This window comes from Papio anubis, chromosome 3 (genome assembly GCF_008728515.1).
Source record: "Papio anubis isolate 15944 chromosome 3, Panubis1.0, whole genome shotgun sequence".
Classification (NCBI taxonomy): Eukaryota; Metazoa; Chordata; class Mammalia; order Primates; family Cercopithecidae; genus Papio; species Papio anubis.
The window spans coordinates 83251461-83263963 of NC_044978.1; the positions used below are offsets into that span (position 1 = coordinate 83251461).

The following is a 12503-nucleotide window of genomic DNA, read 5'->3' on the forward strand; positions in this document are numbered from 1 at the left end:
CCTGAGCTCAAGTGATCCCCCCACCTTGGCCTTCCAAAGCACTGGGATTACAGGCATGAGTCACCACACACGGCCGTCTTTCTCCTTTTTTTCTTTTCTTTCTCTTCCCCTGTTTCTCATATTCTCTTCATTTGTGTTTCTCCCAACTACCCTGCTTGTGAAGGTTAACCAGAACATTGCTTAGTTTTGCCAGTGGCACTCAGAGTTTACAGAGGTTGTGGACCTTATACAAGGTATGCGCAAGAAGTGGCACATTTATTCTGACAGGGCATATAAGTGAAGCAAAATATCTTTCAAAGCATCTCACAGAAAAATTATTCCTGCTAGGAAAAGAGTCTCTGGGCTTCAGAATACGAACTATCCCACACAGACATGCTATGCACCTTAGAAAACAGCACTATGGCAATTCCTGACCACTGTGGGAAAAGTTCATTTTGACTTAGAAGTGCTTCACCCAAACCCGCATTATCTTTGTCAAAAAAAAAAAAGATTAGTAGTTAAACAAACTAAGAGACAGAATTATAAATGCAAAAAAATTCAAAAATTTACATTTTATTTTAAAAAATCTTAACAAAAATATATTTGTGTTTTAATTCTTCCTTCCCTTAGCAATAGATGTATTTTCACTTTTCCTTGCTTGTTCTACTTCTGTTCTGCTGTAGAATACTTCTTAAGAATGCTAATAGATTCATGAGTCCAATTTTGTTTCTAAAGAAAGGAAGATTAGGCCAAGAAAGATGACTCATGCCTGTGATTGGGCACTTTGCGAGGCTAAGGCTAGAGGATTGCTTGAGGCCAGGAGTTCGAGACCAGCCTGGGCAATAAAGCAAAAGGCTCCATCTCTACAAAAACTTAACAAAAGAAAAAAAGGCTGAGCATGGTGGCACACGCTTGTATTTCTAACTACTTGGGAGGCTGAGGGGAGGATCCCTTTAGCTCAGGAGTTTGAGGCTGCAGTGAGCTATAATTGTGCCACTGCATTCCAGCCTGGAAACAGAGCAAGACCCTGTCTCAAAAATTAAAAAGAAAATGAAAATTAAATTTAGTAAGTTCAAAAGTTTCTTACTAAAGTTTTTTACTGCAAACATTTAGTAAGTTCAAAGTTCAAAGTTCAAAAAATTTAGTAAGTTCATGATGGAATAAAATATCAAATAATGTTAACATTTATATTCTACTGTTTATGCCTCAACAAAAATATCAAAGTACTGGGTGAGAGGAGAAAGTAAAGCTAGGCACTGTGCAAGTTATTTTATACATTATTTTACTTAAGAATGTGAAGTAAATATTATGATTCTCCAAGCTAAGAAATTTAAGGCTTGGAAATATTAGGTAATTTGCTTGAGATTAAGTAGCTAGGGTACAGCTTTAAATTCAGGCCTGCTTGAAAACTTGAGTTTTGCTTATATGACTACTTCCCTGGAATTTTTCTACTAATGCTATAGCAACATAATAATATCTTGACTTTTCAAATAAAGCAGGAGGAAAATAATTCCAGAAGTAAATGAAAATTTCTGAAATAAATTATAAGGATATAGTATGTACTATACTTTCAGACTCTGCTAAATTAATCGATACTTAACTATTCAAGCAATTTCATAAATCAAATATAAATTATAAATTAATACTTCTATTATAAAAGAATCATCCGACATGAGTTAAATGTGGGAATCACTAGCAAACTAATCTCTAAAAGTTAATTAAAAAAAGATGGGAGGTGATAACAGCACATTTTCCCCTTTAGTGTCTATAATATCTTCTGCAGTGAAAGATATTCTCACAATGACACGCTCAAATATTTCATCCGTTCATTCTGTTCAGTCAGTTCTTATATGGCTCAGACTTCTTGCTATCAGCTGGGGAACAGGATATAGTAAAATTTCCTATAAGTTTTATTCTATCAATCTGGTTGCTAGCCAGATACAGTAGCACATACATTAACTTAGCCAGGAAACATTTTCCAGAGCATTATAAAAAGAGGCCTTAGGGGAAACCAGTGAGTCAATGAACAAGGCAGTCGAATATTGTGAGACAGCTCTTCCCTAGCCTGAAATCTCAGTTCGAATTCCCTATAGTGCCCATCAATTTCACACTTCATCGTCTAGAGCAGGTTGCTGGTAATAAGTCATAGGCAACTGATGTGGTGAGGATACCATCTTTGACGTACTCCTGGGTCTATTCATCATGAGAAATGGCAGAAACACATTTTGTGTTCCTCTTGTTAAGGGAGGTTGATTATTCATTATTATTAACATGTATTTGTTGGCAAGGAGCAATATGAAACATGTAATTAGATTCAACATATGCACTGCAGGGTTTGTAATCAGGCAGTAGTTTTTTCTCTCTTGAGGGGAAAATAAGTAAGAAAGAAAGATCAGGCTTAAAATCTGAGTATCATATATCTTTCTATATAAAGGAGCACTGTTGACTTAAAATTAATTCTGACTTAAAAGAAAATTCCTTCTCTCAAATATCTGAAAAAACTAACTAATACTAAGTGAGCATTAATAGGCAACGCCTGAATCTTTTCCCTGTTAGTGGCCTCAGAGTTGGGTGGCAAAATTTGGCAAAAGTAAATCTGTCAAACCAATTACTTAGTTCAAGCTTTTTATTTGTAACTCTCAAAAACATTCTTGCTACAACGTTCTATTTCATATCAAACCCATGTTACTATTTAATACCATAGATAACTAAATTTCTTACTAAAGAGTGTCTTTCTATATATACCTTCATTTAACAATAAATATACTTGACAAACTGCAATAATTTGACAGAGAACCTTGCAGGGAAAGTGTTATTCCATACTTAATATTTTACTGATTGGCTAAAAAATGAAAAATGTTAAATAAAAATAAAAGAATTGAGAAATATAAGTTTTCAAACATTCTAAAAAATTATAAAAGAATTTCTTTCCAAATTTCCAAAATTTATGTTTTACAATTTTTGTCGTCCTCCAGACATGATGCACTGAGAAGAAAATATCACTTCTATGCTATTCCTGCTCCAAGTGCATCACCTGATTCTAATTATCAGAAAACAGCAGACAAATCCAAATTGAGAGGCATTCTGCAAAATAACTGGTCTGTGTTCTTCAAGAATGTTAAGGTCAAGAAAGACAAAGAAAGACTGAGGAAGTGTTCCAGATTAAAAGAGAAGCAGAGAGATGCGACAACTACATGCAAAATATAAATATGGGATTTTTCTGTTGTTATAAAGGACATTATTGGGACAAATAGCAAAATCTAAGTAAGGTCTGTGGAATAGATAATAATATTGCATCAATCTTAATTTGATAATTGTTTTTCGGTTATTTAAGAAAATATCCTATTTTTTCTTATTTTTAAGAACCTCACACTGACGTATTCAGGAGCAAATGATGGTTGTCATGTCTGCAACTATCTCACATAGTTCAGAGAGAGAATGAGTATGTGTGGGTGACACAGAAAGGGAGAGAAATAAAGTAAAGGTGTTAAAATGTTAACACTGAGGAATCTGGATAAAAGGTATATTAGAATTATTGTACTATTCTTATAACTTTCATATGTCTGGAAAGTATATTAAAATAAAAAATTTAAAAAGAGCATGACAGAAAAAAATCTTAGTTACATTATTATGGAACATACTATAATTCAATACATGTTTAATTAAAATAAAATGACCTTGAACTTCACATAATATATATCCCTTGATTGTTTTCGCGTATCAAGCAATTGCAGCTGTTGTAAGCTGTCACTTATATAGATTTCTCTCAAATTTAGCTAAACCAGTGGGGAAAAAATGGCATGATAATCCTTAACAGCTGACAACTTAAAGCCATTTGCAAAGTATTGTCTCACTAATTCAAACAAACAGGAAGAATAATATATAGCTGAAATAAACAATATTTTAAAATAAACGTTTTCTTTGTACTTCTAAATGGATATTGCAAACAAAAATATTAAGGAAATGTTGCCATACAGAGATCCTTCAAGCTAGTGTCAAAGATGAAGTGTGCATGTGTGTATATATACACATATATACTATAAGTATAAATGAGTTTTTGTTATTTAACATGTAGTCTATATATGGGCTGTTAAAACACAGGCTAATATTTACTGTATTCTTACTATGCCAATGCTTTAGATGCATTTATTAAACAAACCAACCCGTCGAGTAGGTTTTATTATTAATGTAAAGCTTAGCTCACACTTCTTCCTGAAATTACATGTCATTGGCTTCCAATGTTTTTCTGTTGTTCATTTCTGTCAAATCATAACTCAGATGTGAAAGTTCAAATGCCAACTCCAGCCAAGTCTTCCTTAATCCAACAATCAGAACTAATCATTCTTGCTTCTGAATTCCTACAAGCCTTTATTCAACAACATTTGTTAAAGTTTTCCTAAATATATCTATTAAACACTTGCTGCATCCAAAATATTGAGTTATTTGTAAGAGTTCACAGGGTAATATATAAAATAATTAAAATTATATAATAAAACAATTAAAAATGCCTTGAATTTATTGGACACTTACCAATGAACCAAGCATGGTACTAAGTATGTTACAAACATTGTCTTCTTTAACTCTTTCTGCTACCCTATACAAAAGTCATTATTAACATCCCCATTTTGCAGATGAGAAAACCAACACTTAGAGAAATCAAGTAACTTGCCTAGGTAGGCATAACTGGTAAATGACAGAGTCTGGTCTACCTGACTCAAAAGCTTATGCTTTTAAGCTACTTCCTGCCTGCAAAAGGTAGCAGTCTCATGGAGGAGAAAATGTGAACCTACATCAATTATAGTTCAAGGTTAAAAAGTAATGTTCCATAGAAAAAGAAGGAAGACGTTGAGAAAGGAAGGAAGACTTGCTATCTAATATCTAAGCTGCATATTGAAAGACAAATAGAAATGTGATAAAGGGAGGAAAGTCATTCCAGATTGGCAATAACAAAGAGGTTTCAGGAATTCTGAGGATGTACATGTGAAATAGAAACTAGTTATGCCTGGAGGATCCATATTCTATGTAAGGAAATTAATATCAGAAAGATAAGCATATATATTTTATATATATACACACACACACACCGGCTATGATTAAATACAAAATTATAGAATTTTAATTTCCCTACTAGTGTGATATGCATAAATTCTGAATCAATTCGCTATCCTTAGTGCCAAAACTTACCAGACCCAAAAATGTATCAATACATTTTTGTTTAGTAAGTAGAATTTATTTAGTCAGCTTTTAATAAATGGTAACTCACAAAATTCCCATTGCATGAAGAAAGTTATTAACATTTATTCTTTTCCATTCCAGAACAGATGCTCAATGTGATTAGGGTTCTATATTATGAAGTTTAATCCAACAGCCATCATAGATTGAGTTGGAGGGATACAGAATGGAGAATGGCGGGTAGTTATAAAGTAATAGGACTCCCCGAAAGCACACTGCAGCATAGTAGAGATGGATGGCCCCACATTCAACACAGCTGCCTTATCCTAGAGATGAGGAAATCAAGACAAGATAAACTTAGAATCTTTAAGAATGTAAGGAACATTGGGCTGGCAAGCTGGCTGAATAGGAACAGCTCCAGTCTGCAGCTCCCAGCAAGATCAACGCAGAAGGCGGGTGATTTCTGCATTTCCAACTGAGGTACCTGGTTCATCTCACTCGGACTGGTTAGACAGTGGGTACAGCCCATGGAGGGTGAGCCAAAGCAGGGTAGGGCGTTGCCTCACCCAGGAACTGCAAGGTGTCAGGGAATTCCCCCCACCCCTAGCCAAGGGAAGCCCTGAGGAACTGTGCCATGAGGAAAGGTGCACTTCAGCCCAGATACTCTGCTTTTCCCACAGTCTTTGCAACCCACAGACCAGGAGATTCCCTCGGGTGCCTATACCACCAGGGCCCTGGGTTTCAAGCACAAAACTGGGCAGGTGTTTGGGTAGACACAGAGCTAGCTGCAGGAGTTTTTTTCATACCCCAGTGGCACCTGGGATGCCAGCGAGACAGAACCATTTACTCCCCTGGAATGGGGGCTGAAGCCAGGGAGCCAAGTGGTCTGGCTCAGTGGATCCCACCCCCACAGAGCCCAGCAAGCTAAGATTCACTGGCTTGAAATTCTCGCTGCCAGCACAGCAGTCTGAAGGCAACCTGAGACACTGGAGCTTGGTGGGCGGGGAGGGGTGTCTGCCATTACAGAGGCTTGAGTAGGTGGTTTTCCCCTCACAGCATAAACAAAGCCACGAGGAAGTTTGAACTGGGCGTCGTCCACCGAAGTGCAGCAAAGCAGCTGTAGCCAGACTGCCTCTAGATTCCTCTTCTCTGGACAGGGCATCTCTGAAAGGCAACTGCCCCAGTCAGGGCCTTCTGGATAAAACTCCTATCTGCCTGGGACAGAGCACCTGGTGGAAGGGGCGGCTGTGGGTGCACCTTCAGCAGACTTCAACGTTCCTGCCTGTTGGCTCTGAAGAGAGCAACAGATCTCCCAGCATAGCGCTCAAGCTATGCTGAGGGACAGACTGCCTTCTCAAGTGGGTTCCTGACCCCCATGCCTCCTGACTGGGAGACACCTCCCCGCAGGGGTCGACAGACACCTCATACAAAAGAGCTCTGGCTGGCATCTGTCAGGTGCCCCTGTGGAACAAAGCTTCTAGAGGAAGGAACAGGCAGCAATCTTTGCTGTTCTGCAGCCTCCACTGGTGATACCCAGGAAAACAGGGTGTATTGCAGTGGACCTCCAGCAAACTCCAGCAGACCTGCAGCAGACGGGACTGAGTATTAGAAAGAAAACTGATAAACAGAAAGGAATAGCATCAACATCAACAAAAAGGACGTCCACACAGAAACTCCATCCAAAGATCACCAACATCAAAGACCAAAGGTAGATAAATCCACAAAGATGAGGAAAAACCAGTGCAAAAAGGTTGTAAATTCCAAAATCCAGAATGCCTCTTCTCCTCCAAAGGATCACAACTCCTCGCCAGCCAGGGAACAAAACTGGACGGAGAACGAGTTTGACGAATTGACAGAAGTAGGCTTCAGAAGGTAATAACAAAGTCCCCCGAGCTAAAAGAGCATGTTCTAACCCAATGCAAAGAAGCTAAGAAACTTGAAAAAAGGTTAGAGGAATTGCTAATAGAATAACCAGTTTAGAGAAGAACATAAATGACCTGATGGAGCTGAAAAACACAGCACAAGAACTTCGTGATGCATAAAAAAGTATCAATAGCCTAATCGATCAAGAAGAAAGGATATCAGAGATTGAAGATCAATGTAACAAAAAAAAGCATGAAGACAAGATTAGAGAAAAAAGAATGAAAAAAAACGAGCAAAGTCTCCAAGAAATCTGGGACTATGTAAAAAGACCAAACCTACATTTGATTGGTGTACCTGAAAGTGACAGGGAGACCGGAAACTAGTTGGAAAACACTCTTTGGGATATTATCCAGGAGAACTTCCCCAGCCAATCTAGAAACACAAACCCAATTTCAAATTCAGGATATACGGAGACCACCGCAAAGGTACTCCTCAAGAAGAGTAGCTCCAAGACAAACAATCACCAGATTCACCAAGGTTGAAATGAAGGAAAAAATGTTACGGGCAGCCAGAGAGAAAGGTCGGGTTACCCACAAAGGGAAGCCCATCAGACTAACAGCAGATCTCTCGGCAGAAACTCTACAAGCCAGAAGAGAGTGGGGGCCAATATTCAACATTCTTAAAGAAAAGGATTTTCAACCCAGAATTTCATATCCAGCCAAACTAAGCTTCATAACCGAAGGAGAAATAAAATCCTTTACAGACAAGCAAATGCTGAGGTATTTTGTCACCACCAGGCCTGCCTTACAAGAGCTCCTAAAGGAAGTACTAAATACGGAAAGGAAAAACCGGTATCAGCAACGGTAAAAACATACGAAATTATGAAGATTATCGACACTATGAAGAAATTCCATCAACTAACGGGCAAGATAACCAGCCTGTATCATAATGACAGTTTCAAATTCACACACAACAATATTACACTTAATGTAAATGGGCTACATGCCCCAATTAAAAGACACAGACTGGCAAATTTGAATAGTCAAGACCCATCAATGTGCTGTATTCAGGAGACCCACCTCATGTGCAAAGATACACATAGGCTCAAAATAAAGGGATGGAGGAATATTTACCACAGAAACGGAAAGCAAAAAAAAGCAGGGGTTGCAATCCTAGTCTCTGATAAAACAGACTTTAAACTAACAATGATCAAAAGAGACGAAGAAGGGCATTACATAATGGTAAATGGATCAATGCAATAAGAAGAGCTAACTATCCTAAATATATATGCAACCAATACAGGAGCACCCAGATTCATAAAGCAAGTTCTTAGAGACCTACAAAGAGACTTAGACTCCCACACAATAATAGTGGGAGACTTTAACACCCCACTGTCAATATTAGCCAGATCAACGAGACAGAAAATTAACAAGGATATTCAGAATTAGAACTCAGCTCTGGACCAAGCGAACCTAATAAACATCTACAGAACTCTCCACCCCAAATCAACAGAATATATATTCTTCTCAGCACCACATCATACTTATTCTAAAACTGACCACATAATTGGAAGTAAAACACTCCACAGCAAATGCAAAAGAATGGAAATCATAACAGTCTCTCAGACCACAGTGCAATCAAATTAGAACTCAGGATTAAGAAACTCACTCAAAACTGCACAACTACATGGAAACTGAATAACCTGCTCCTGAATGACTAGTGGGTAAGTAACGAAAATAAGTCTGAATAAATAAGTTCTTTGAAAACAATGAGAAAAAAGACACAATGTACCAGAATCTCTGGGACACAGCTAAAGCAGTGTTAACAGAGAAATTTATACCACTAAATGCCCACAGGACAAAGTGGGAAAGGTCTAAAATCAACACCCTAACATCACAATTAAAAGAACTAGAGAAGCAAGAGCAAACAAATTCAGAAGCTGGTAGAAGACAAGAAATAACTAATATCAGAGCAGAACTGAAGGAGATAGAGACATGAAAAACCCTTCCAAAAAAAAAAAATCAATGAATCCAGGAGCTGAATTTTTGAAAAGATCAACAAAATAGATAGAATGCTAGCCAGACTAATAAAGAAGAAAAGAGAGAAGAATCAAATAGACACAATAAAAAATGATAAACGGGATATCACCACTGATCCCACAGAAATACAAACTACCATAAAAGAATACTATAAACACCTCTATGCAAATAAACTAGAAAATCTACAAGAAATGGATAAACTCCTAGACACATACACCTTCCCAGGACTAAACCAGGAAGAAGTCCAATCCCTGAATAGACTAATAAGTTCTGAAACTGAGGCAGTAATAGCCTACCAACCAAAAAAAGTCCAGGACCAGATGGATTCAAAGTCGAATTCTACCAAAGGTACAAAGAGAAGATGGTACCATTCCTTCTGAAACTATTGCAAACAACAGAAAAAGAGGGACTCCTCCCTAACTCATTTTACGAAGCTAACATCATCCTGATACTAAAACCTGGCAGAGACACAATAAAAAAAGAAACTGTCAGGCCAATATCCTTGATGAACTTCAATGCAAAAATCCTCAATAAAATACTGGCAAACCGAATCCAGCAGCACATCAAAAAGCTTATCCACCACAATCAAATTGGCTTCATCCCTGGGATGCAAGGCTGTTTCAACACAGGCAAATCAATAAATGTAATCCACCACATAAACAGAACCAATGACAAAAACAACATGATTATCTCAATAGATGCAGAAAAGGCCTTCGATAAAATTCCATACCCCTTCATGCTAAAAACACTCAATAAACTAGGTATTGATGGAATATATATCAAAACAGTAAGAGCTATTTATGACAAACCCACAGCCAATATAATACTGAATAGGCAAAAGCTGGCAGCATTCTTTTGAAAACTGGAACAAGACAAGGATCCCCTCCCTCACCACTCATATTCAACATAATATTGGAAGTTCTGGCCAGGGCAATCAAGCAAGAAGAAGAAATAAAGGGTATTTAAATAGGAAGATAGGAAGTCAAATTGTCTTTGTTTGCAAATGATATGACTGTATATTTAGAAAACCCCATTGTCTTACCCCCAAAACTCCTTAAGCTGATAAGCAACTTCCGCAAAGTCTCAGGATACAAAATCAATGTGCAAAAATCACAAGCATTCCTCTACACCAACAACAGACAGAGAGCCAAATCATGAGTGAACTCCCATTCACAATTGCTACCAAGAGAATAAAATAGCTAGGAATACAACTTACGATGGATGTGAAGGATCTCTTCAAGAACTACAAACCACTGCTCAAGGAAATCAAAGAGGACACAAATAAATGGAAAAACATTCCATGCTCATGGACAGGAAGAATCAATATCATGAAAATGGCCATACTGTCCAAAGTAATTTATAGATTCAATGCTATCAACATCAAGCTACCATTGACTTTCTTCACATAATTAGAAAAAACTACTTTAAAGTTCATATGGAACCAAAAAAGGGCCTGTATAGCCAAGACAATCCTAAGCAAAACAAACAAAGCTGGAGGCATCACGCTACCTGACTTCAAACTATACTACAAGGCTACAGTAACCAAAACAGCATGGTACTGGTACCAAAACAGATATATAGATGAATGGAACAGAACAGAGGCCTCAGAAATAATGCCACACATCTACAACCATCTGATCTTTGACAAACGTGACAAAAACAAGCAATGGGAAAAGGATTCCCTATTTAATAAATAGTGTTGGGAAAACTGACTAGCCATATGCAGAAAACTGAAACTGGACCCCTTCCTTACACCTTATACAATAATTAACTTCAGATGGATTAAAGACTTAAACATAAGACCTAAAACCATAAAAACCCTATAAGAAAAAACCTAGGCAGTACCATTCAGGACATAGGAATGAGCAAAGACTTCATGACTAAAACACCAAAAGCAATGGCAACCAAAGCCAAAACTGACAAACGGGATTTAATTAAACTAAAGAGCTTCTGCACAGTAAAAGAAACTATCATCAGAGTGAACAGGCAACCTACAGAATGGGAGGAAATTTTTGCAAAATATCCATCTGATAAAGGGCTAATATCCAGAATCTACAAGAAACTTAAACAAATTTGCAAGGGAAAAAAGAAACCTCATCAAAAAGTTGGCGAAGTATATGCACAGACACTTCTAAAAAGAAGACATTTATGTGGCCAACAAACATATGGAAAAAAACTCATCACCACTGTTCGTTAGAGAAATTCAAATCGAAACCACAATGAGATACCATCTCATGCCAGTTAGAATGGCGATCATTAAAAAGTCAGGAAACAACAGGTGCTGGAGAGGATGTGGAGAAATAGGAACGCTTTTACACTGCTGGTGGGAGTGTAAATAAGTTCAACCATTGTGGAAGACAGTGTGGCGATTCCTCAAGGATACAGAATCAGAAATACCATTTGACCCAGCAATCCCATTACTGGGTATATACCCATAGGATTATAAATCATTCTACTGTAAAGACACATACACACATGTCTATTGCAGCACTGTTCACAATAGCACAGACTTGGAACCAACCCAAATGGCCATCAATGATAGACTGGATAAAGAAAATGTGGCACATATACACCATGGAATACTATACAGCCATAAAAAAGGATGAGTTCATGTCCTTTACAGGGACATGGATGAAGCTGGAAACCATCATTCTCAGCAAACTAACAGGAACAGAAAACCAAACACTGCATATTCTCACTCATAAGTGGGAGTTGAATAATGAGAACACATGGACACAGGGAGGGGAATATCATACTCCAGGGCCTGTTGTAGTCTGGGGGACTAGAGGAGGGATAGCATTAGGAGAAATACCTAATGTAGATGACGAATTGACAGATGCAGCAAACCACTGTGGCACATGTATACTTATGTAACAAACCTGCATGTTCTGCACATGTATCCCAGAACTTAAAGTATAATAATAAAAAAAAAAAAAAGGAAAGAAAAAAAAAGAGTATAAGGAACAGACAGTTAATTTTTGTTAAGCAAGTAACTCTCAGAAAGGTGCTATGTGGGGAAATGCTAAAATAGAGGACACTCAGTCTAAACGCTAAGTAAAAGAAAAACATAAGAAATAAAACAGAATGAACAGCTATAAACATGCTGAACTTTTAAGATCTGAGTTTCATATTTAATTCAGTTTGCCACTATGTGGTTAAGTGAAAATGGACTTTCAAAGCAAGCTTTTTCTTCTGCCAATCTGTCAAACCATGTTAAAATACAGATGATGTGTATAAACAAACAAAAAAATCTGGGCCAGGTGTGGTGGTTCACACCTGTAATCCTAGCTTTTTGAGAGGCTGAGGTGGAAGGAATGCTTAAACTCAGGAGTTGGGAGACCAGCCAGCAAAACGTAACTATATGGTATCTCTATTCAAATTTTTATTTAAATTAGGTAGGCATGGTGGTGGGCCTGTAGTCCCACCTACTCAGGAGGCTGAGGTGAGAGG

At 37.6% G+C, this 12503-nt stretch overlaps 1 protein-coding gene across 5 annotated transcripts in view; it reads right to left on the reverse strand.

Moving 5' to 3' along the window:
* Positions 1–995: 995 nt before the first annotated feature.
* Positions 996–12503, reverse strand: part of GSTCD (glutathione S-transferase C-terminal domain containing) — a 67248-nt gene continuing 55740 nt past the window's right edge. For all 5 annotated transcript variants that reach the window (XM_031664371.1, XM_031664375.1, XM_031664372.1 and 2 more), the window contains exon 6: positions 996–5477. In XM_031664371.1, coding sequence (XP_031520231.1) covers positions 5473–5477 — 5 coding nt within the window. In that variant the 3' untranslated portion in view covers positions 996–5472. The remainder of the gene's footprint in view (positions 5478–12503) is intronic.